Here is a 26774-nt window from a genome sequence, read left to right as displayed (position 1 = left end):
CTTTGTGACTCATTGTGTCTGTGTCGAAGCGTCGGGAGGGCCTAGGTCCTTGTGCAGCGCCCTTCGGCCGGTCTGAGCCCCAGAGTCGGCTCCCCTTTCTCTCCCAGCGCCCCAAGGCCGCTCCCGGGGCTCACGGTGAGACTTGGGCCGGCCTCTGTGGAGGGCGGGCGGGGCCGCAGGGGGGTGTGCGTGAGGGTGGGCTCCGCAGCTGCGGCCCGGGGTCCCCTCCAGGCGGCCCTGCCGGAAGGTAAAGAGTTCCCGTCCCCTCCCCAGGCCCGGCCTCAGGATGTGCCGCCCCCCAGGAACCCGCCCTACCCTCGGGCCCAGGCGGGGAGGGGGCGATACCCTGGTGGCCCGGGGTGCTCGGGGACTGGGGAGAAGCCGACTGCGGACCCTTTCGGGGCCCCTCGCCCACCGTGTCTACGTGGTCGTTTGACGTTTCGGAGAACAGGGTCGCGAGCGAACCCACTACTCCAGTCTGATTTTTCTGCTCTCCGTTCGCCATCATTTGCTTTTGAGTCCGGTGGGATTTTTTTTTTTTTCCGGGGTCCTTCAGGACCTTAAGAGGAAAAATGCGGAAGGCCGAAAAATGGGCACGTTTTGAAGTGCAGCATACATGTTTCCAGATCGCCGCTTCTCCTCACCCACCCCTCCCCTGGACGGGGATTAGGGAGTAGGTGAAGCTTAGTCAGAGTGGGTCAAGAAGTGCTTCGACTGTAGTCGAGATGATCTACATCCCACTCTCTTTCAGCTTTGTGGAATATTTTGATGGCTTTAGAAATAAGCTGTCAGGAAGAGTAGGTGTATTTTTCGGTTCTGGGAAGCTACCCTGCTTGACTTGGCGTGAGTGAGAGTGAAGAGAATTTGTGGAAATTTCACCGTGTCATTAGAAGACTGATTACCTGAGTGACCTTGGATGAGACGATTTCGCCAACTCAGTTTTGTCATTAATAAAATTAACTAGGTTCTCTTAAAAGATTCTTCCAATTTTAAAATTTCATTCAGTCGATGTAGTTGAAAAAATTCAGCTACAATTGACCCTGACTGCGCTCTCCCTTCTCCTCCCCTCCCCTCCCTGCAATGCCTCCTGTACACAATACCATACTTTCATTATAGAGAGTGGCTGTTACATGGCCTGAGACCAAAGAAAGCATTTCTTGTACAGGCCAGTGCTAGGCAGATTTGGAGTCGTCAATAAATACTTGTTGAATTGTGGAGAATTAATTGTAACCCGATCAACAAAGCTCTGTGACTATGTGTTGGCCAAATGAAGTAGCTTTATTGCATAGGGAACCGAGGTTTTTCCAAGTTGTATTGACTTTGAATTGCTATGCAATATTCTTGTTCATTATTTCAGGCAGTTTTCACCAATCTTAAAATACAAACTAGCGCCCTAGCCGGTTTGGCTCAGTGGATAGAGCGTCGGCCTGCGGACTGAAGGGTCCCAGGTTTGATTCCGGTCAAGGGCATGTACCTTGGTTGCGGGCACATCCCCAGTAGGGGGTGTGCAGGAGGCAGCTGATCGATGTTTCTCACTCTCTATGCCTCTCCCTTCCTCTCTGTAAATGGTCAATAAAATATATTTTTAAAAAATACAAACTAGCTACTTAATAGCATAGGCTTTTGCTTATTCTCTACTTGATTTAAGCATTTAGATTTTTTCTAACTTTATTTTGCATCTAAATACACAGTGTTAAGTCTTACCTTTTCATTCAGAGGTAGTATCACTGTTCTTTGTGTAGCTAGCTGTCTTTTAAAGGTGCCTTTTTTTATACTTTAAACAATTTATAGCTGTTTTTAAAAAAATGAGAGCAGAGCAGTTTGTTTAAACTTTGATGACTACAATACACCCTGAAAAAATAATGGCCTGTTTAAAAAGTAACCTGTGGAATAAAGTGAACTTGTAACTCCAAGCCCTTTTTGTAAGAAAAACGTTTGTATTTATCCTTGGTGAGAACTAGTTGCTGGGGGTAATCTTATCTAAATCGGATAGAATGTCAGAATGTTCTTCAGCTCAGACGGACCCCAGAGGAAGTATTCTCCTCCAGCTTCCCACCTTCCCCCAATTTGACAGATAAGGATACTGAATGCCAGAGAGGTTAAATAACTCAGGGATGGATAACCTATTTGTGAGAGACTAGAATTCAGGTGTTTCAACCTGTGCTGCTTTCACTATGGGATTTCTCCCATTGCTTAATCTTTTAAGTAGGCTGAAAATTGGAAAGTATAAGTTACATCTCTTAAGTTTATTGGAAAAAGTTAAAATACTTCTCTAGTGTCTACTAAATGCCAGACACTCTTTTAGGTGTTTTACATATGTTAATTCATTTAATCCTCACAACTCTGTGAAGCAAATACTGTTTTATCCCCACTATACAAGTGAAGAAACACACATAGATTAATTTGCTTAAAATCATCAGCTGGTAGAGCAATTTCATGAAACTCTTCCAAGTAGCCAATTTGAGGATAACATTTAATTGTGTATGAATGGGCAAAAAAAAAAATAGTAATGTAAATTCAATGAAGTATATTTTTAAAAACTAATGCTTGCAAGGAATCTTACTAAGTGGTCTAATAGGTACAAAGAAGCCTACCCTTAACATTAGTCCAGTTGAGGAGGGAAGGTGTAAAAAATTACAGAAATAGAAACAGTGCCAGATAGTTTAGAGGAGAAAAGCTATGTGCTCACATCATCTGGGAAAACTAAAATAAAACCCATCCTTCTGCTGTTGTGACTTTTCTCTTGCCCAGAATAGGAGTAGAAAAATGGGAGATAGCGGAGAGGAACTGTTGAAATTGGGGGAAGAGGGAATGGAATGTGCCTATGCCAGTGACGGGCAACCTTTTGAGCTTGGTGTGTCAAACTTCGCCAAAAAACTGAGCATAACTCAGGTAGTGTGTCACTTTGGGGAAAAAAACATTATTTCGCAAATGTTTCATCCTCAGGAGCAGCAAATGTTCCATCCTCGGCATGCGGCCGCCGCGTGTCATCAGAAATGGCTACGTGTGTCAGTGCTGACACGCGTGTCATAGGTTCGCCATCACTGGCCTATGCCCTCATGTCTGTCCCTTTAGGTCTCACTTCTTCAGTGTATCTTCCTATTAAGTCCCACTGACTCAGAGTATCCTACTTTTTAAAACTCTGGCCTAGATATGAATACAAATCAAGATTCCTTCCTTTATTCTTATGGCTAAGACAGTATAGAATTTTCATAAAAAGATTGCTGATTGCTAGGCTAGTTCTGCTCTATTACCCTGTTGAAGGCCCTACCCACTTGATTTTAGATAATTCCTATTTACATATTCTGTGTCTCCTTAGTTGCACAGCTCTCTAGTGAGAACTGGGTGTCAGATAAAGCCCATTCCTGAGTGGTCATCCTTCATAGGCACCTTCAGAATCTATGTGCACAGAAGCCCTTCCTCACCCCACATGTTGGGACAGAGTGAGTTTGGTATGATGATTAGAGTTGTTTGTTTTGTTTTTATATACATTTATATTGATTTCAGAGGAGAGAGAAATAGTAACATCAATAATGAGAGAGAGTCATTGATCAGCTGCCTCCTGCATGCTCCTTACTGGGGATCGAGCCTGCAACCAAGGCATGTGCCCTTGACTGGAATCAAACCTGGGACCCTTCAGTCAGCAGGCCGATGCTCTATCCACTGAGCCAGACTAGCTAGGTCTGATGGTTAGAGTTTGAACTGAGGAGTCCCACAGACCTAATTTCAAATCCTGGTTCTCCCTTTCCAATTGCTGTGTGACCTTGGGTATGTTATTTAACAGTAGTTGCCCAGCCAGCATGGCTGTGGTTGAGCCTGGACCTATGAACCAGGAGGTTACCGGTTTGATTCTCAATCAGGGCACATGCCCAGGTTGCAGGCTCGATCCCCAGTAGGGGGCATGCAGGAGGCAGCTGATCAATGATTCTCATCATTGATGTTTCTATCTCTCCCTCTCTCCCTCTCTAAAATCAATAAAATATATATTTAAAAAAACAACAATAAACCTTAATTTTGTCATAAAGTGAGATGATAATTGTACCCCCCTCCTAAGATTGTTGTATGAAATGCTTAATATAATACCTAGTACCTAGAAAGCACTCAATAAATATTGGCTCTTACTATTAACGCCTATGAGAGGCTTCTTGAACAGCTAAGAGGGGAAAGGGCATTTTAGCTTAGATCTGATGATAAGTAGGCATTGAGTATGATGTGAGGAGAAGATGGCAATCAAATTACAAGGCATATTTAGGAAAGACTGAATAAACTCATTTTGCTAGGCGGAAAAGTTTCATGCAGGAGAGGGGGAGAAATGGTTAGGAAATGAAGCTTATTAAGAGGAAACTAGGATCAGGTACTGGGAATTGTTGACTGCAAGGCTATAGAGTTTTAGAAAGAATAATCCGGAGGGTAAGGAGGTGGGGGGATCATTGGGAGAAAATGAAGTCAGTGAACCAAAGAGAGGAAGCTGGGTTTCATGGAACTAAGAATTGCTTCCCCTGGTGCTTGGAGACTGAATGCATGTAAGAAGAGAGGAGTCAAGCAAGGTGAGATTCTGAGCCCAAGTGATTGAGGTATTAATGGAATATATGATCACTAATTGCCACTAAAGACAGTATGAAGATGGCAGGGGGAGCTGTAATAGCTTGAGTAGTTCTTATTTCTTCTATTCAGCTTAACAGAATTCAACTCTGCCAGGTGCTCAAGGAGATGAGTACATAGAAGACAAGACTCCCTCTCCTGAGGAGCTTAAATTTTAGTTGGGAAGTGGAGATAGGAACTGCAACCCAAATGATAATACCAGGAGAAAATAATTAAGTGCCTTGAATAGGAACAAAGAAAGTACTAAGGATGTTCAAAGGAGGAAGATATTTAATTTGGAATGTCAGGAGACATTATACATCTTGCAAGGTGCATGAAAATTTAACCAATAAAGCTGATAGGGTAGGAAATTAAAAACCACACCTTATGCTTAGGGGACATTAATGGGCCAGAGAGGCTGAAATATAGGGAATCACTACTAAGAAAAGTAGTAAGGTAAGAATAGAAAAGTATAATGTGGCGTATTGTTTGAATGCTAAACTGACTAATTGAGGGAAAGGAGGTAATAATCAGAAGCATACTCTGGCAGTACTGTGTTGGTCTTTGTATGTTCAAATTGGAACTAGAGAAACTGTATGGGGCTATGGCACTAGAGTAGGTAGAAGATACAGAGCTTGAATCAGGATGGTGGAAAATAATTGTAAGAGATATAGCAGGAAGATATTCATTCTTTGGACTTTTCAGAATAAAAAGAAAGAAACTAAGGCTTACAGGAATTATTTATCCTTCAGTTGGGTTAAGCTAGCCAAAGGGATGATCTCTTGAACTACTTACTCTATGCCTTTTCCTATAGCAGTCTTTAGGGGTCTTCGCTATCCTGATGCCCCCAGTTCCCAGGAGGGTGGGCCTCTTCCTGGAAGCTGCCTTGTTAATGCATCAGTTAAGTTTCTTCTCAGGGCTCAATTGCACTCCTGCTGAAACCTCCTTAAAACAGTTGGCACATTCTACTTTGTACTGTAATTATTTCTGTAAAAAGAGGAATAGTGCTTCTCATCCTTCCATTCTCCTCAGTCTAACAGAACACCTTGAATATTGAGGATAGGCAGGAATGTTTAGGAAACTGAGTAATTGTAGCTCTAAGGACTTTATTGGGAAAACTGCTCTGAAGTTGAAAAACAAAATATTTACCACAGCAAGGAGGGTGAGGTACAGAACAGGTCTGAAGGAATCAAAGGGAAGGGTTAGAAGAATGGAAGGTTTACAATAGGACTTTTTACTACCGTATTTTCCAGCGTATAAGACGACTGGGCGTATAAGACAACCCCCAACTTTTCCAGTTAAAATATAGAGTTTGGGATATACTCGCCGTATAAGACTACCCCTCTTCCAATACACACCAAATAAAAATTAAAAAAACAGATTTGATTTCAATATGGTAATTTTAATTCAAATGCTTATGACATGCAGGTACTTAGCAGGAAAACTGTCACTTATAAACATAAGGCTGTTTGTCATCAAACATGTAAACATATAACAGTGCAAGTGGATTAAACTTTTCCTAATTCACTCTAAAGCTGAAAGGAAGGATAAGACAATAAACCCATGGGAGCTGCCATGCTGTTTCTTTTCTAAGCTGTCAACCAAACTGGAACTGATGATGATAGGAGGAAGATAACAAACAATAGAGAGAGAGCAAGTGCCAGGCAAGTCCCTGGCGAGTTAGCAACGCTGCTTCACTGCAGTCCTCAGGAGCAAGATCTGAGAGGCAGAGAAGGAGGTACGGTAATAGGATACAAGGGCGGGCCAGACGGGTAAAAGGGGCGTGTTTTTCTGGGCACAGCTCTATCTCTTTTTTCCATACCCTGGGCATCCCGGACGCCTGCAGCTTGCTCCACCCTTCACTTACACCTTCCCGGTGAGGCGCCCCCTCACCTTGTCATCGGGACCTCGTTAAGTCACTTCCTTCCACGAATCCTGGTGAGTGGATTTTCTTCTACCTGTACTTGTACAGCGCCACCCTTGCTGCTTTCATACGATCACCGCATACGGTGGTGGGGAGCTCAAAACCGCACTCCATTCATTTCAGTGGAGCCGGATGGAGACCGTATGCAGCACAAGAAGGAGCAGACCAGTGACACTTGCGGTCTCCGTCTGGCTCCATTGAAATGAATGCAGTGCGGCCATTTTTGAGCTCCCCTCACCGTATGAGGTGACCGCAGATTCTCCAGTCTGGCTCGGAAGTTTCAGCACCCGCCCTATAAGACGACACCTGGCATATAAGACAACCCCCGACTTTTGAGAAGATTTTCCTGGGTTAAAACGTCATCTTATACGCCGGAAAATACGGTAGTTTAATGTCATTGGAGAAATGACTTAGTTCCCCCACTTCCTTTAAATAGAAAGCCTCTTTTAATGTAATATTCTTTTTTCTTCTTCTTCTTGTAATATTCTTTACTGTTATTATAGACTGCTAGTTTAATAAGGATTTCTGTTTTTCACTAAGGACAAAAAAATGAGATACAAACACTAATCTTGTGATCTCAGATTAAAATCATGTTCTTTGTGATTAAAGCATTCATCTCCAAACTTTTATGATCACACATTCCTAGCAATTAAAAACTAAAAATTATATACATGTACTATTATACCAATATTTTGTATAATTAAAAATACTTTAAATAGTGCTTTTTAAAAATAACTTTTGGGCCCGAACCGGTTTGGCTCAGTGGATAGAGTTCGGCCTGCAGACTGAAAGGTTCCAGGTTCGATTCCGGTCAAGGGCATGTACCTTGGTTGCATGCACATCCCCAGTAGGAGGTGTGCAGGAGGCAACTGATCAATGTTTCTCTCTCATCAATGTTTCTAACTCTCTATCCCTCTCTCTTTCTCTCTGTAAAAAATCAATAAAATATATTTTTTAAAAGATAATAATAACTTTTGGGCTTTAGATGTACCTTTGCTACCAAAATTACTAATAATTTTGTAATGAGAGCCATATAATTAAAAATGCTTCATTAGTTTTCAACTCTTGGCTTAAATAATTGTGATACAGCAATTGAATGCTCTGTCTCTAAAACTTGAATTTGAGGCTTAATTATGATGGTTGTAGAGGTGAAAAAGATACTTCACGAAGATTTGTCAATTCAGATGGAAGAAACACCTTGTCAACTGACTGTTTAGTAATATACCCACCAACCATGCTAAATTTTTGTTGTTGAAATTCAGCTAGTACTTTTCCATTTTCCATGACCTTAAATCACCTGTTCTTACAAACTAATCAAAAGGTTTTTTATATTTTTAACAAACAGGCTTAAGACCCACTAAAATTCCTCATTTGGGAGATTTTTAAACAGATTAGAAAATATTTCCAAGTTTTTTAAATGACTAGGTAATAAGGATAATTAGTCATTTTTGGCTGTTAAAATTACATAACAATGTATGTTTTCCAGCATACATCTATCCTCATAATAGTTCTTTCCTTACATCTTTTTTTTTTTTTTTTTAAGCAGCTGTTTTCTCACTGATTGGTTAACTCCTTGTTTGATTTAGATCGACATTGTTTTTTGGGGGTTTTTTTGCTTCTACTTTCTTTTTATTGTTTAAAGTATTACACATAATAGTACATATATCTCCTTTTTTCCCTCCATTGACTTTCCCCCAGCTTTCCCTACCCCCAGTTGCATGCCCTCATCCCACCCCCCCAGTGTCTTGTGTCCATTGGTTGTGCTTATATGCATGCATATAAGTCCTTCGGTTGATCTCTTCCCCCCCCCCCCCTAATACTCCCCAGCCTTCCTGCTGTAATTCAAACGTCTGTTCAATGCTTTACTGCCTCTGTATCTATCTTTTTGTTCATCAGGTTATAGTGTGTGTTGTTGTTTTTTTTTAATATATTTTATTGATTTTTTACAGAGAGGAAGAGAGAGGGATAGAGAGTCAGAAATATTGATGAGAGAGAAACATCAATCAGCTGCCTCCTGCACACCCCCCACTGGGGATGTGCCCGCAACCAAGGTACATGCCCTTGACCGGAATCGAACCTGGGACCTTACAGTCTGCAGGCCGACACTATCCACTGAGCCAAACCGGTTTCGGCAGTGTGTTGTTGTTTTTTTTAATACTTTTATTGATTTGATAGAGAAAGGAGAGGGAGAGGGAGAGAAACATCAATGATGAGAGAGAACCATCAAATCGATTGATTGGCTGCCTCCTGCGTGCCCCCGACTGGAATCGAACCCGGGACCCTTCAGTCCGAAGGCCGATGCTCCATCCACTGAGCCAAACCAGCCAGGGCATGTTCTTTATTTTCCATAAATGAGTGAGATCATGTGGTATTTGACATTGGTTTTTACCTCATCTAGCTGAGTAAAACTTTGCTCTAAGTAGAAACTTCAGCTGTGCCATTTTCTTGTTTATGTGTGTTTGCATCATTAGTATTTATCATAATTGTAGTTTCTCTGTAAGAATCTTTAAGGCTGCTTGTTTCTCTTTTTGAGATATAATTGACATATAACATCATATTAGTTTCAAATGAACAACATAAAGACTCAATATTTGTATTTATTGTGAAATGACCACCACAGTAAGTCTAGTTAACATCTGTTCACCATAATTAAACAATTTTTATTGTAATGAGGATTTTTAAGATCTACTCTCACCAACTTTCAAATATCCAATACAGAATTACTAACTGTAGTCACCATGCTGTACATTACACCCCCAGTTCTGGTTATTTCATTTATAACCAGAACTTTGCACCATTTGACCCCTTCACACACTTCCCAAGTCCATGCTTGTCTCTTAAGCTAGATAAAATAATCCATTATTGTCTCTTAAGCTAGATAAAATAATCCATTATTCTACAAACTGATGTCAGGTAAACTGGGAAAAATCACAATACCTAAAAGTGAACAAGTAAATGAGGGCACTTTAGCAGCCCTCTGTGTTGAGGGGAAGGAGGCTCCCACTCTGACCACACAGTACCCCAAAAAAACAATAGAAATACTTGGATGGTAGCAGTTCTAGGGCTTCAGACTTGGTGTGACTGTTGACTCCACTAGGTAGGTAGCTACTGCTGAGCAAATTTTTTTTTTTGAGCAAATTATTTAAATTATCTAAGTCTGAGCCATGTCATCTATAAAATGGTACTAGCAGTTGTGCCTACCTGGTAGGGTTGCTGAGGGATGATATAAGATTGTGTGTGGCCCAGCCAACGTGGCTCAGTGGTTGAGCATCAACCTATGATCCAGGAGGTCACGGTTCGAATCCCGGTCAGGGTGCATGCCTGGGTTTCGGGCTCGATCCCCAGTGTGGGGCGTGCAGGAGGCAGCCAATCAATGATTCTCTCTCATCCTTGATGTTTCTATCTCTCTCCCTCTCCCTTCCTCTCTGAAATCAACAAAAATGAAAAAAGATTATGTGTGTACTGCTTGAAGTCTCTTGCCTGCACCCTGCTGACATTCAGCTCTCACTGGGTTAAGCACTGTAAAGGCATGATGTCATAACCTGCTGTTTTCTTGGAGATAAGGTGCTTAGACTCAGGCAAACACCCTGAAGGTGGAATTTGCCCATTGGAGGCAAACCTTCATGTATAAAGTGGTGGTCAAACAGTGTGGCTCTGGAGGCTTTTCCCCCCTTTACTATTCATTGGCATTCTTGGTGCCTTGAATGAAGTGTTGGTAGCACGGGTCACTTTTCATCAAGATGCTAATCACTTTTTTTAATACTTCAGGAATCATACAGAAACAGATATCAGAGAACATTTCCAAGGACGAAAAGAAGAGGACAGACTTTATTTGGATCAAGTCAGTTCTCTGAGCCTGAATGATGACTGCTGAATCAAGGGAAGCTACTGGTCTGTCCCCCCAGGCTGCCCAAGAAAAGGATGGTATCGTAATAGTGAAGGTAGAAGAGGAAGATGAGGAAGAACACATGTGGGGGCAGGATTCCAGCCTGCAGGAGACTCCCCCTCCTGACCCAGAGATCTTCCGCCAACGTTTCAGGCACTTCTGTTATCAGAACACTTTTGGGCCTCGAGAGGCTCTGAGTCGACTGAAGGAACTTTGTCATCAGTGGCTTCGACCAGAGATAAACACCAAGGAGCAGATTCTGGAGCTGCTGGTGCTAGAGCAGTTCCTTTCCATCCTGCCCAAGGAGCTTCAAGCCTGGCTGCAGGAATACCGTCCTGATAGTGGGGAGGAGGCTGTGACCCTTCTGGAAGATTTGGAGCTTGATTTATCAGGACAGCAGGTGAGAAGAGGTGAAACTTATGTGTGAGCAACACATGGACTTTTAGACTAGAGCAAAGAGAAAGTTACTAATTTAAAGCTAATATTAGTAGTCTTAGTATTAGACTAGTATTAGTATTAATATATAAGATACTACTTATATAATAGCTACATATATAATGTTATGTATATAAAATAAACTAATATACAAGCTACTAATATAAGCTAGTTTAGTAGTCTGTAGTAGTTATTCTCCCTCTTTTGCTTGAATATTAAAAAGTATTCTGGCCTTTTCTCCTTCTTCCTGGTATACTTATGTTCTTTTTGCTCATTTAAAGTACTCGTTAAAAAGTGATTTACCCTCAAGTCTAACCTGTTTGTTCTCAGGTCCCAGGTCAAGTGCATGGACCTGAGATGCTCGCAAGGGGGATGGTGCCTCTGGATCCTATTCAGGAGTCCTCAAGCTTTGACCTTCATCATGAGGCCACCCAGTCCCATTTCAAGCATTCATCTCGGAAACCCCGCCTCTTACAATCACGGGGTAAGAAACAAGGTTTCTTATGGGGAAAAGAAGCAAACTATTCAGATGGGTGTGCCCCTTCTGTGTTGCTAAGTGCCTGTAATAAAGAAGCATGTTTGTTTTTATTATTATACACTAGTGGCCCGGTGCACAAAATTCGTGCACGGGGGGGGGGGGGGGCGGGGAGGTTTCCTCAGCCCGGCCTGCACCCTCTCCAATCTGGGACCCCTCGAAGGATGTCCTACTGCGGGTTTACAGGGATTGGGCCTAAACCAACAGTCAGACATCTCTCTCACAACCCAGGACTGCTGGCTCCAGCCGCTCACCTGCCTGCCTGCCTGCCTGCCTGATTGCCCCTAACCACTCTGCCTGCCCCCCGCCGCTGGCCTGCTCGCCCCCAACTGCTCCCACCGCCAGCCTGATCACCCCCAACTGCCCCCCCGTGCCAGCCTGCTCACCCCCAACTCCCTCCCTGCTGGCCTGCTCGCCCCCACTTTCCCTCCCCACTGGCCTTTTCACCCCCAACTGCCCCCCCTGCTTGCCTGCTCACTCCAAACTGCCCCCCCCCACTGTCCTGATCACCTCCAACTGACCCCCACTGATGGCCTGCTCACCCCCAACTGGCCCCCCTGCTGGTCTGCTTACCCCCAACGGCCCCTGCTGTCCCATCCTGGCCTGATCACCCCCCGGTGACCCAAGATCCCAGCCCCTCCTTTTTTTCTTTTTCTTTTCTTTTTTTTTTCTTTTTTTCAGTGCCTCCTTGAGCGGAGGCCAGGACCGGCTGGAAGCAAGTATCTAGAATTTATTTATCTTCTGTAATTGAAACTTTGTAGCCTTGAGCAGAGGCCAGGGCCGGCAGGAAGCTTGGCTTCCTCCATCTCCAGGGCAACCCAAGCCTCCTGCTTGCTCCAGCTCCGTGGCCGGCCGACATCTTGGTTGGGTTAATTTGCATAGTCGCTCCTGATTGGCTGGTGGGCGTGGCTTGTGGGTATGGTGGAGTGACGGTTAATTTGCATGTTTCTCTTTTATTAGTGTAGATTATTGTCATTACTAAATATTAGGGGAAATACAATTTACAGACCAATTCTAGGAGTTAAATAATGTTACTAGGGAAGTAGATGAAATGTGCATAATGAACTTGGGTAGATATTACATTGTTTCTTGAATTGTTAGCATTCTGATGTCTAACAGATTTTTTTTTTTTACTGGAAAGTGCTGGGGAGAGATGATATACTTTCAGCCTGATTTTGAAACACTGTAGTACATCATAAATTACTTTATAAAGAATCAATTTAAAAATTCATTTTATTTAAAAAGTGTATAAAATATTGTATACATTACTCTTTCTAGGTTACTTTCAGAATTTTCAAACAATAGGAAAAGATGGAAAAAATTTATTTTTGGTGGAGAAACATGAGGAAAAGCATCATTTCAGGGTCATACAAATAAAAATTATTTTAATTATTAGAGCTTAAGTCTTTTCTATGCATTCTGGAGGGTAGCCAACATTCATATGCTGGAGAAATCGGTATAAACCAATACACTGTGATGTTTAACCCACCACTGTCCACCTATGACCTTCTAGGGTATATAAGGTCTCCACACTATACAAGGGGTGAAATCAGGAAATTGAAGAGGGTATTCATGATTTTAAGTACCAAATCAGAACTTCAGGATACCAGAGTAACAATGTTAGAGACCCTGGTACATACAGTTGTTACTTAGTAAATAGTTCTTTAACAAATTGAGGCATATGCATTTTTTTTCTCAATTTCTTCTTTGTGCTCCTCATCTTCCAGAGTGTTTCCTAGCTCCTGGAAGGCTATAGTGCTAGTTATTCAATCTGTTACACATTTTGCTTTAGCTTATTTTATTATTGTACTGCCTGAAAACAAGTTTAATAATTCAGTTTCAAATTCATTTCTCTACTATTACTTGGCAAAGGGGGATTTTAATATTGCAGTTGCCCGGGTTGCGGGCTCCATCCCCAGTGTGGGATGTGCAGGAGGCAGCCAATCAATGATTCTCTTTCATCATTGATGTTTCTATCTCTCTCCCCCTTTCCCTTCCTCTCTGAAATTAATAAAAATATATTTTTTAAAAAGAAAAGAAAAAGAGACATCAATGATGAGAGAGAATTGTTGATCAGTTGCCTCCTACACACCCACACTGGGGACCAAGCCCGAAACTTAGACATGTGCCCTGACCAGAAATCAAACCGTGACCTCCAGGTTCATAAGTTTACACTCAACCACTGAGCCATGCCAGCTGGTGGAGAAAATGAAATTTTGAGCTAGGCTTGAATCATGGGCTAAATGTTATTCAGTTCTGTAGCTGAGAGTAGGAACCTGTATTCTAGATCTGGCTCTGACATTCTTAGTTGTGTGACTTTTGACAAGTTATTTGACCTCTCAGGGCCTCAGTTTCCCCTTCTTTAAAACATAGGGGTTGGACCAGGTTATTTTGGTGTTTTTTTTGTTGGTTTTTTTTTTTTTAATATATATTTTATTGATTTTTCACAGAGAGGAAGGGAGAGGGATGGAGAGTTAGAAACATCGATGAGAGAGAAACATCGATCAGCTGCCTCCTGCACACCCCCTACTGAGGATGTACCCGCTACCAAGGTACATGCCCTTGACCGGAATCGAACCTGGGACCCTTGAGTCCACAGGCTGACGCTCTATCCACTGAGCCAAACCGGTCAGGGCTGGACCAGGTTATTTTAAGGATCCTTTTACATTTACTCCTTATCCTGCTTAAGAATAGAAGTCTTGAGAAAACAGAAGTCATGCTTTTTCTTTTTTAATTCTCTATTCGGTAGTTGAACATTGAGCATGCTGGTGTAGGAAAAAGAGAGCCCTGGGCCCAGAGCAGAGCTGGTTTTACTCATAGCTCCTTTTTCCTCCCTCAGCTCTCCCTGCCACCCACGTTCCTGCCCCTCATCACGAGGGGAGTCCCAGAGACCAAACAATGGCTTCTGCACTATTCACAGCAGATTCCCAGGTGAGCCAGGGGCCCCTCTACCCTCCTCTGAGACCCTCATATCTGCCTCTCTTCCTGGAGATCTTATAACAGTCTCCACCCAGGACACTCAATTCTTGATGTCCTGCCCACAGAGTAGACCCACTCACCCCTCAATCCACCAGAGCCTGGCGTGGTCACCTTTTCTTTCCCAGTGCCCTGTAGGTTTGTAGTCAACTCTGTCCCTAAGTCCAGGTTTGGGTAGTGGGTTTATCCCTGAGCTTTGGGGGAACTGAGTGTGGGGATCTCATATTTCAGGCAATGGTGAAGATCGAGGACATGGCTGTGTCCCTCATCCTGGAGGAATGGGGATGCCAGAACCTGGCTCGGAGGAATCTCAATAGGGACAACAGGCAGGAGAATTATGGGAACGTGTTTTCCCAGGGTAAGAATGATGCAGGATTATTGTCTGATAAGATTGTTTTACCTCTCTTTGTTAGTTGTGGGATCTCTGACATGTTCAATTGAGTATTGACAAGGATTTAGAGACTACTGAGCCCATTTCTTCAGACCAGGTAGAGAATGGGAACATTTGTGTTTCTTTAACTCCAAAGCCTGGTACTGTGACTGACTCCCTGATTACAAGTAGATTTTATTTATTTATTTATTTATTTATTTATTTATTTATTTATTTATTTTACCTCGACGTTGTTTTCGCTGTTTGAAATCAGAAATATTCTTGTGTTTTGGGTCCTCACTTCTTCCACCACTTTGTTACCAGGGAGGATTTTGCTCCATCCCCTGTGGGTTACAATTTAGGTGCCTCTATTGGGGGAGCATCTGTATTTTCTAGTGTAGAGGGCAAGTGAGAACTGATCATTGGTTCTAATCCTAACTTGAGACCATGTTCCTAAACCTACCAAGCAAGCATCCTTCTGTGGGCTTTCTGTCTTCTTCATCCTGTGAACCATGCTCTGTGACAGCTTTGCATAATTCTATGAACTTACATCTATACCTCCCTTTTGATCACGGTTCCCAATTTCCAAACCTAATAGTAATCTATGAAGAACTCTGGTCCCTAGGTATATAGCAGGGGTGGGGAACCGTTTTTCTGCCAAGGGCAATTTGGATGTTTATAACATCATTTGCAGGCCATACAAAATTATCAACTTAAAAATTAGCTTGCTATATTTGGTCAAACATTTCATTAACTCACTCCTAATGCCTTGGCAGGGCCAGACCAAATGATTTTCCAGGCCTGAGATGGCCCATGGGTTGGACGTTCTCCACTCCTAGTGTATAGTAAAGACAAAGAAGTTCTAAAGCATCAATCATATAAGACAAAGAGGCACAGTTGACATACATTCCCATTTGTCTCTGCTAGATGTCAGCCCCTGAGAGATAGTACTGCAGAGGAGCTTTCAAATAAGTCCTATCATAGGAAGTCCACCGTGAGGCTTCTGCCCAATGAGGGCAAATGAAGGGAAACTTCATAAAGAAAGGATGTTACTATGAAACCTAAACTTTTGCTTTGAACCATAGGTAAAAATGGGTTTATGGTTTCTTGGTACTTATTCTTTGGATTAGATGAAAATTAAAGCAAAGAACTGGTCCATGTTTATAAGATGGGTATTACCTATTCCAAGATAACTTTTTTTAAAAATTGGGTTCAATTCAGATAGTCGAGGACCTTGGCTTGGAATTCAAAAGAAGTAGTTAATTTCTTCTTTTTTATGTTTGGTTTAGTATTTATGGCAATTTCTTCACTAAAGTCAAGGGTTAAATATTATTCAGCTCTCTCAGGAGTTGCATTCAAGGGCCTGTCTGGGATAGTACAGACCTTCTTGGACAAGTTTCTTAAGGCCAAATAAAGAGAGTTGGGAAACATATAAACATATATAAAATATATCTTTATTGAGCAATTTTTAATCTCTACTTAGAGTGAATATAGCAGTCTACAATAAGAAGATTCCAGTGTCTTAATATGCTGATTGCTAAAGTGAGAGGATCAGCCCTGCATTAATAAAATTTTGTTGTCTTCTGGTGTCTCCTTCATGGGTATCTCTGGAATTGTTTTCATTCTTTTCTATTCTCTTTGAAGGTTTTAATTATGTTTACCAGTGCCCCAACCAACTTCTTCACCTTCATCTCTGTCAGCTCTATGCTGTTCTCCCTGAAGGAGAGAAACTATTTCCTGTGTCTGAAGGTCCTTGTAACCTGCCAAGTTCAGAGTTCCTTATTTTGCCCATTAACCATCTCCTTATTGATAAAAAAATTCACAGAATGGAGACGTTTTCACTTCCCTTTATTAATGATATTCCTTTATTTCTGCTAATACCACTTATTTTCTAGGAAAGACCTGACTATTCTCTTTTTAAGCTCATAAATTCTTATATTAGAAACAGAATGTGATTTTTTTCATGTATAAGAGTTTCTTCAAATTAATTATCAGGTGACCAAATAATAGAACTGTGAATTGTTAATGTCTTATGTTCTTTATTCTTCATCCCTTCCCTCCTTCACTGGTTCTGTCCCTCTGTTCACTCCCCAGTAGATCTGTTCACTCCCATCCTCTCTATACACTCCCTTTGTTGTCCTTTCCACTCTTCCTGCCCTTTTGTTTCCCAATTCTGTTCCCTGTTTTCTATATTTTTTCTTCTATTTTATCTTTGATTAATATTGTGGGGTCATTTTGCAGGTATGTAGGAGCTTCCTGAAAAACTGTCATTTGATTAACCTATAGATTAAAAAGAAAAAGGTGTTATTTGTATTTTCTATTTATTGTGTCAGGTTGTGAAAGCAGGAATGAGAATGAGGAGTCAACCTCCAAGGCTGAAATCACAAAAGACTCAGCATCACGTGGGGAGACAAGAGGAAGAATCCAGAAAGATTTGGGAGAAAAACGTGAACAGCAGGGCAGAACAGCGGAAAGGCAGCAGAAGACTCCTGAGGAGAAAGCTGGAAAAGAAAAAAAAGATTCAGGGCCAGCTACAGCCAAGGAAAAAAAAACAACCACAGGAGAGAGAGGACCCAGGGAGAAGGGTAAAGGATTGGGAAGAAGCTTCAGTCTGAGTTCAAACTTTAACACCACTGAAGAAGTTCCGACAGGAACAAAGTCTCATAGATGTGATGAATGTGGTAAATGCTTCACAAGGAGTTCAAGCCTTATTCGCCATAAAATCATCCACACTGGAGAAAAGCCCTATGAATGCAGTGAGTGTGGGAAAGCCTTCAGTCTGAACTCAAATCTTGTCCTGCATCAGAGAATCCACACGGGGGAGAAACCTCATGAATGTAATGAGTGCGGCAAAGCCTTCAGTCATAGTTCAAATCTCATTCTGCATCAGCGAATTCACTCTGGAGAGAAACCTTATGAATGTAACGAGTGTGGGAAGGCCTTCAGCCAGAGCTCAGACCTTACAAAACATCAGAGAATCCACACGGGAGAGAAACCCTATGAATGTAGCGAATGTGGAAAAGCTTTCAACCGAAACTCATACCTTATTTTGCATCGGCGAATTCACACCCGAGAAAAGCCCTATAAGTGCACTAAGTGTGGCAAGGCCTTCACCCGGAGCTCGACCCTCACTCTGCATCACAGAATCCATACCAGAGAGCGAGACACTGAATACACCACAGCTTCTCTTGATGCGTTTGGAGCATTCCTGAAAAGCTGTGTGTAAAGTAAGAATTTGCTGACAAGCCATTTCCCCCTTTTGTTTCTAAATTTATTTCAGAGATGTGTGCTCATGGAAGGGAATAAACATCCTCAACAGACTTAAACACACACACCCACACACTTTTTAAGGATCCTTATAGTTAGATTAGCAGTGTTCTACCTTTGCATAGTCTGTGAGCATATAATTCTTCCATACAGCCCCTGTAGAGAAAAACTAGTCATATGAATAAGCCACATGATATTTCCTTATGAGATAAAAGCACACACAGCAAAATGTCATGCTTTTCAGTAATGAGGATACCTTTAAGGCGCTATTGGACTCTCAGCAACTATGATACAGAATTGAAAGATTAAAATTGGCTCTCTAAAAATGATACTTAGGTTAAAAGCTGCTTGCTGCAAACAAGCCCTGGTTGGCCAACATCATGCTGTACCTTATTTCTCAAAAAGAGAGGGATAGTTAAAACAAAAACTACATTGGGACATGCTGCTTGAACTACTTATATATATAAGATATATATGAACACTGGTAGCCTACCAAAGCTATAGAAATCTAGGACTGTGCTGATGAGTATCAAACCAAAGATTTCTATCTCTTCCTGAAAGAGAGGGTATGTGCACCAGTCTCCAGTTCCAAAGGACTGCCACAAATGTAGATGGTTTTATCCTCATCACTGAGATAAATTCTACTGAAATGGCAACAATGATTCAAATACTTCTCTCCCTTCTGGAAGAAATCCCTAAAGCACTAATCACACTCTGAAATGCATTTCTCCACAAGTTAGCACTTGATTATATACCGTCTTGTAATCCTTCATTGTTTCATGTATGAAATTTTTAATCACCCCCCTCCCCCCCAAAAAAGAGATGCTTTGACAAGGGATATATTTATATCCTTACAGCACTGGGCACAGTGCTGAACACAGAAGAAGCACTCATTATGCCTGACTTCTGACAGGACTTTTGCACTTACGAGAAAGCCCTGTGAATCCTGAGTACCTGAAATACAGTAGCCTGGCCAGCTTTTGAAGAGGACATGCGGAGCCTGAGGCATGCTAAAGCTCCAGGGTCTTATGCTATTTTTGTCCTAAACAAAAGAAAGGCACCATTGAGCCACCTGCATAGACTTTCTAAACATGGATCAGTGAGTAAATACCATGGAATGTCAGAAATGACTCCACTATCCCATCTTAAGAAACAGACAAAAACTTACTAATGCCATGTTTTGACATCTTTTTATGACAAAGATCTTAGCCAGAATTTTCTTCAGTCAGCTGCTGAACAACTTGATGATTTGGGCACTTTCTGAATCATTTGTAACTTTAAATAATAGTTCAGACTACATATTTTTTGTTGCTTTTCAGAAAAAGGAAGATGTAGGAAGCATTTTCTCCCACACTTTCCAGAAACTTCACAAAAAGTATTTGATATCATTAGCTGGCCATTACTAAATGTATTAGTTGCTCTGAGAAGTTTACCAACTTGCTAAGATTTGGTTGGTTGTATCAGAGTTGTACTACACAGTGTCTTTTCTCTTTCTCATCACTAAAGACTGAGGTGGGGTTATAAAATTTGGATCTTTTCTATCATCTGTGCAAGAAGATGCAATTGGCTGCCTGGAAGCCAATGCCAGAGACTTTTCAGATACACATACAAGAAACCCAAGTATCGGGGCTACATAGGTAGTCATCAGGGACTCAGGTAGAGATGACTGCTCATGAGAGCATACAAAAGATTGTAGACAGCTCTGCAGAAACTTATGACACAAAATAAGAACACACCTGAAGACTGTCCTCATAACAGGAGACCCCCAATAGAGATTGAGATTTTCCATCAAGAAACAAAACTAAGACTCATCATTTTGCTGATCAACAACTTGAGTCCATGAGACAGCATGGCTTTATGGGGAGCCAATGAGGTGGGGGCAGTTATGGCCTCAGCTCCAGACCAAACTAAAATCTGCACAGCAGTAATTCTTTCACCTCTCTATAACTTGGACCAACCACAGTTTCTCTATAGTTTCTAAGCAGTTTCATCAGTGTTGCCTGGGAAACTTCAAAGAAGTCAGCAGGTGACCAGAATATTTCTATCCATTCAATTTAAGAAAAATAGAAAAGATACTCCAGAAACATATACCTAAGGAACGTTTTATAGTAAAGTGAAAGTAGAAGAAATGCTTCTAGAATTTTCTTCACAATGAACCACAGTGATGGTTGCATAGAAAACCGCTGGTGCTTTTGAGCAAAGACTTGCTGCTGGGAAGCAACTGAAAGCAGTGAGCTGCTTACCTCCAGATACTGATCAAAGCACTGACTACTCTTAAGAGGAAAAGAACTTCTGTTGGTTCTTCATTGGCTTTTTTTTAGCCAGAACTACATGCTGACATAGCTCAGCCGTCTTTTTTTTTTTTTTTTTTTAATGAAAGTTAAAATAACCTGTGCCCCCACATTTAATTCCCATTTTTCTGGGACATTGTATTATGTGGGCTAGCCACTGCGGTTGCTTCAGATCTTCAGCAGATGCACTCCTTGAAACAGCTACTTGAAGATGTTTCCTAAAGAAAACAGGCTTCAGCTGTTGATTAAAATCATTTGCATTGCATTTATCACCTGCTCAAAGCAAATTATAATTGGCTTATGGTCAAAAAGGCTTACAACATCTAATAAGTGTTCAGGATAGTCATTCAAAGTTCTTGACTGGGTGAAGCCTGTTAATAGTTTAAACAGTAGCATGTAAGTTGACCTAATGGAAGTTTTTGAAGGGCTTCTTAAAACAATACCTTAACTTTGCCAGGAAAAGAAGTAAAGTTCTTCAAGTCGTGGGATATTTGTTTCTACTCTGGCCTGGCAGGCAAGGCGAAAGCCTGAAAATAGAGATGTATGAGGCATCTTGTTGAATGCACTTAGTATTTTATTAAAGGCATAAAAGTGAAACTATGCTAAATATGTACAGAGAGGTTAATATGTTTGTTATGTGAGACAATTCATATCTTACGTACATCAGAGAATTCATTCCAGAAGGAAACCTCTTGAATGTGATAATATGGCAAAGCCTATAATCACATTTCAGCCCTTAGCATCAGAAAGCTTACACTGTAAATAAACTTTATTAATATTATATGTGAGGAAACCTTTCATGTATAGCACTCGTTGCTTTGGACAGAAAATGAATTCCATCAGTATGTTCCAGTTGTAATGAATTTCAGAAACACTGCAGAGGACACTCAATCTTAACTCCAGAGGATCCACAAGAAAAAAATGTGGGGAAATAGCAAAATGTACAACTTCTTACAAAAATTGTCAATGTTGGGTACTCCTATATATTTTATATGACCTTAATGTCAGTGTCTGTGTTTTGTACCTTCAACCCCTGTTGCTATTCTTTATATTCTCTGTAGGCAAATAATGTATTTAATCTGTTTGACAGAACACATCACTTCAAAAAAAGCAGAGTTTTGGACTGAGTAGTAAAGGAGTTGATGTGATTACAGACAAAAAAAAAAAATCACAGAACTGAGGAGGGGGAATATGAGAAAAAATCTTCATAGTTTGGTGATTATCAAATCAGAAGAGGAAGTTAGTAGATGTGATAAGAGAGACAGGTTAGCCCAGCCAGTGTGCTTCAGTTGGTTGAGCGTTGTCCCACGCACCAAGGGGTCACCGGTTCAATTCCTGGTCAGGGCACATGCTCAGGTTGTGGGCTCAATCCCCAGTAGGGTGCATGCAGGAGACAACTGATTGATGTATCTCTCATCAATTTTTATCTCCTCCCTTCCTCTCTGAAATCAATAAAAAAAGAGAGAGATGGGTTTTAATGGGGCGCTAAAATGAAATAATTCCTATAAACATGCAGCTTCCTGAGAGTTTTCAAAGCCAGGAAGTTGACCTCTTAGCTGCCAAATCACCATTTTAAGCAAAGAGAATGGTTTCTCTGAGCTTGTCGGGGAGTAAGAGGATCATCTCCATGAATTAAGAGTAGGGAGAGTATTAGGCCAGTTGACTGGGTTCTATAAACCATAGCCCTGCTTCCCCCACTAACTTAAATGTTTATGCTTAGAATTGGTGTTTCCAGGAAAACACCAAGATGGGCTCTTTCCTGGAAAATAGTGACAGATGCACCCAGTTCCTGGCATTGCAGGAAGTCTTTCTGGTGAGCATTTTGCAGTATTCCTGTTGGCTGCACTGTGTACCATCCCTGCTCCTGCTTGCTTTCCCTGGTTTATGATGATAGGAGAGGGCTTGTGAAGATGTATAGCTGTGAAAGAACTTTTTCCTAATTTTTATCCTAGAATTGATCACCTTTTATTCTAGCGTTTGATCATGCTGATGTACTCATCTAAAGCTAGCTAAGCAGGTTCATTCATCCTACCATCCTCGTGGAAGATTTGTTGTGTGAATTGGAGTAACTATTAAAATGTAGTCAAACGGACAGCAATACTTGCCAGAGGAGCCATATTTTTATGTGTCCCACTCTGAGCAACTTCTCAAAAAATAGGGGGCTTGGGCTCCCCATCTGGGAAACCAAATGAGGGTCTGCAGGTTGCAAAGTGAAATGTGGAATCAGAAAAGGAAATGAGTGGTATAAATAGATCTTTCATAAAAGTAGATTTCTTTCAACTACTGGAGAATTTAATAAAAAGCATTTGAAAAGTTTTCTTAGATTTAGAATGGACACATTACATTTCAAAGCAGTTACTTATTTTGCTATTCAAATTAATTTTTTATTATATCTGAAAATGAAATTGTTTTACTTTTCAAAGCTTTGTAAAACAAACTTGAAGTTATAGGGAGGTAAGCCATCTCCAAGTCAAACAAACTTTTAATATTTCATAATATAGACTGTCTTAACATGAGAACTTTGTTTCACATTGTCTGGTTCTATTTCATAGTGGACACCACAAACCTCATGTTTTTCTCTTGAAGGTAAAGAGTGGGTACTAACTTGACTTCTAAACAATGGTCCACTGTCTTTAACAATTTTTTTTAAATCTCTTAAGATTCTCACCTTCATTTACTAAATCATGACTCACTTCAAATTACATAGTAATCAGCAAAGTTAATTGGTCTTAAAATTGTATTTCCTCCCTTCTGCAAGCACTCATTAAGCCGTGAGAATGAGTGTTTTAAGACATAAAGAATGAGATCGGTGAGTGAGTGAAAGGTGGTTTTGAAACTTGGATTTCATTGCAGTTTCAGATTTAGGGGTTAAGTTCCTTTGATCAGGGAAGGGACTCGGCAGCTGCTGTCATTTAGTTTCCCGACCAGGTCAGGTGTGTTGGGAAGGGTAACAGCCCTGCACTCCTGGCTGAGGAAGAGGAACGAGGCAGTCTGGTGGAGGGAGAAAAGAGAACCGTGGGATGTGTTGAGGTCAGTGCTTGCCTTCCCCCTCACCTCAGCTAGTTAACAGTTTATGGTGTTAGTCTGCCCTGGCAAGAACAAAGTATGTTAGATTTAAAGGTGCTTCTGCAAATAGCAGGGGTTCTTACAGGAGAAGAAATATATGAGGGGTGGGGTGGGAGGAAGTGGACTATGAGTATGCAGGAAAACCTTGTTTTAAAAATATAACTTTAGGGGTAAGGGATAGGATATGCAAGCAAAATCAATTATTTTAAAATGAACATGTATTTTTATTAACTTTTAGTTAAATATAGGTTATTACAACCAGCTCAACATGATAAGCCTAGGTCTGTGGAGAGAGCTAACTCAGGCATTGTCTTGTTTATAGACTGGACAGAACAAACCTTTTCTGTTTTGTCAATTCTTGGTTTCTTAACTTAGAATAAATTAGACAAAAGGAAGACATTTGTCTTTGTATACCTGCAGAATTAAGTTATTGCTGTTAAAACCTGGCCTTTTCACTAGTCTTTGAAGAGTCCAGGTGCTTGGTAGGTGTTCAGTAAATTATTTTTAAATTGAATTTGTTCTTTTAAAATCCTCAACATCTCTAGAAAGGCTTCTTTCAGTGAATGGAAAAGTGGTTGGGTTTTTTTTTTTTTTTTAAGTTAGGGAACTTGTCCATTGAAAATAATTTAAACATTAACTTACTGAAGTTTCAATCATGTGAAATGGGAGCAAAGTAAACTGTACGCACATTTATAGCCAATGGTCCATTTTGGGAGGCCGGGGGTGTCTGACAAATTAGAGTAGTGAGGTTTGGGAAGGAAACTGGGAATTTGTAATAAATACTCTCTTCATGTTGTTTCTCTCCTGGGTCATGGTAAAACAATAAATTATCATCTCTAGGTAACAATGTCTGTGGGTGGTTTTTTTTTTCATCCTTGGTTGCATTAACAATTTCATAGTTAACTGGAACTGCGATCCACAAGGAACCCAAATGAAAATGTTTTAAGTAATTTCACAAGAACTCCCTATGAAATACCACCTTAGAGCTCTGGCTAGGCAGCTTCTTGGAAAGGGTGACAGGATGAAAAGCCATGGAATAAAGTAGCTTTTTAATCACCCCCTCACCCTCAAACAATTTTCTCATTAGATGGAACCATTAAAATAACCTTTGACCAATTTATGGCCTGGAAAAGTCATAATGGTGAATACTGCATGTAATCTGAGTTTAGACCTAAACTGACCTCTAACCTAATAACCTTATTTTGTTATTACATAATATATTGAAACAAACTTATAGTGTGATTTTTTTTTAAGTAAATAAAAAGTGGCACGTGAAGAAACTATTTTTATGCAGTTATCTTCGCAAGCAAATCCTGGTTCAGGCGAACTTCACCCTATCCTGTCTATCTTAGCCCACATCCTCCAGAGAGCAGAACCTGAGATGAGGGCTTGTGTGCAGGTGATTTATTTTAGAAAGTGGTTCCAGAGGGCAGAATTGAGGGACGGAGACAGCAACGGGAAGAAATCCAGTACATTATTGAATGTGGTCACTGCTGTGGACAAGGGGCCCCGTGAGAGATTCTGGTCCCAAGTTTAAAGGCCTGGATGTCAAGAGGACCAGAGTCTTACAGTCATCCCAGGAGTCATAGGTCAAGGTTTACCTACCAAGACTTCTCAATCTTTCACTCTGTCTAGTCCAGTTCAAACCCTGGACTACCTTCCTCCTCTTCCTCCATTCCTGTGTCTCAGTTACAGAAAGCTGTGGAAGAAAACACACAGACATGGCCACCCTGATTCTTATGATTAGCCCTGTCTCAGCCCTGGATTCACAGTCTGGGTTTCTCCTGCTCCCCAAACTCCCATGCCCTCACCTTACCCTTTCTCAGCAGATACACTTCAGTATTCTTTCCCAAGGGCCTCAGGCCATCAGATGTGCTTCACTTTCTGGAATTTCCTGCCCCCCTGGAGCCCCTTGCCTTGCCGCCTGCTCTGGTGCCTCCAGGCTCCTCCTCACCCTTCAGATCTGTTCTGTGTTTAAATGAGCACAAACCTGTAGCTTTAAGAAGTAAAACCACATTTTAAGTATCTTGTTTGACCTTGTTCCTTCCTTTGAGCTACCAAATTCCTCTACCAATTGGACCATAACCACTGTTTTCATCTCTTCACTGTTGATATCCTCCCTCTTCAAACCTCTGTAGCAGCTGTTTCCTTAACCATTTAAATGGTCACCTGTGTTCTTGACAGTATTTTTTCTTCATTCTTCCTTACATTTCTATAATATTTGGCCATTTCTTTGAAACCCTGTCAGTTCGCATTACTCTGCCCTTCAACTTCTCTCTTCCTCCACTCATGAATAATAACCAGGAATTTTCTCTAATCTACATATCAACTTTGTGAAGATAGTTGCCCCATTTTACAGATGTGGAAACAAAGGACTTGAAAGTGAAGTGGTTTACCTATTAAGTGGCAGAGCTAGATTTTTAAACCAGATGTGTCTGACTCCAGCAACCCAAGTTCTTTTCAACACTTCATCGTCACTTGTCCTTTATGAACTCCAGTTATTCTCCCTCCATACATCCATCACCCATGGCTATACACACAGACACTGGAGCCAGTTTATCTAGGATCAAATTCTTTATCTACCACTTACTTGCTGTGTCTTAGTTTTCTCATCTGCAAAATGGGTATAGTTATTATAAGCATTAAGTAAGCCATCACATGTAAAGCACCTACAACAGTGCTTATCATAAATATTCCGAAATATTAGCTATTTTTATTTCCTCCGTGGGCCTCTAGCTCTTCTCTTCCAAGTATTCACTTACCTCTAGATCCCCCACTAAAGTCTCCCTTTTTAAGGTGAAACACACTGGCTGTGTACTCCATCCCATTAGTCCCTAAAACATGTAACCTTGAAATCAGGTCTTTGTGAAAATTGAGGACCCAGACTCTGGGCCCATTTCAGTCCCAGATGCTATGGACAGAATTTCACATGGTCTCTCAAATTGCCCCAGTCCTTGCTTAATTCTTTCCCCTGCCCCAATCCTTTCTTCAGCTGATGCAATTCCTTTTGCAATCCCAAATCCTGTGAGGAATCAAATATTCCCTGGAATGATGAAAATTGCTGCACAGGTTTAAGAGGCCTTTCTTGTCCCAAACTGCCCATGTCCTTTGCCAGTAGTTTACCACCACTGCCTCCAAGTCTCAGGTGTCATCCACTTCAGATTCTTAAACTAAGGAGGTGCTTGGCTGACTCTAAGGTTATCTATCACCATGTGCATTTGGTTTTGGATTCCACATTTAGAAAGACAGACTAACTGCAGGATGGTAAAAGCAAAAGCAGCCCTAGCCAGTTTGGCTTAGTGGATAGAGCGTCGGCCTCCAGACTGAAAGGGCCCGGGTTCAGTTCCATCAAGGGCATGGACCAGTTGCAGGCTTGATACCCCGCTCTGGTTGGGTGCACTCTGGAGGCAACCAATTGATGTGTCTCACATCGATGTTTCTAT

At 41.3% G+C, this 26774-nt stretch overlaps 1 protein-coding gene across 4 annotated transcripts; it reads left to right on the top strand.

The window, feature by feature from the left end:
* On the top strand, positions 1-26774 carry ZKSCAN1 (zinc finger with KRAB and SCAN domains 1). 4 transcript variants are annotated; one of them, XM_079787554.1, is made up of 7 exons: positions 39-135; positions 6428-6519; positions 10274-10791; positions 11157-11310; positions 14201-14292; positions 14569-14695; positions 17041-26774. In XM_079787554.1, exons 3-7 carry the CDS (start codon positions 10366-10368, stop codon positions 17931-17933), a joined length of 1692 nt encoding a protein of 563 aa, XP_079643680.1. In that variant the 5' UTR covers positions 39-135; positions 6428-6519; positions 10274-10365; the 3' UTR covers positions 17934-26774. The 4 variants fall into 4 exon arrangements, with proteins under 4 accessions (XP_079643679.1, XP_079643682.1, XP_079643680.1 ...); XM_079787555.1 differs by having other exon boundaries at positions 48-135; positions 6383-6519; XM_079787553.1 differs by lacking the exon at positions 6428-6519 and having other exon boundaries at positions 1-135.

Source organism: Cnephaeus nilssonii, assembly GCF_951640355.1.
Source record: "Cnephaeus nilssonii genome assembly, chromosome: 2".
Taxonomy (NCBI): Eukaryota; Metazoa; Chordata; class Mammalia; order Chiroptera; family Vespertilionidae; genus Cnephaeus; species Cnephaeus nilssonii.
This window is presented reverse-complemented; position numbering and strand designations above follow the sequence as displayed.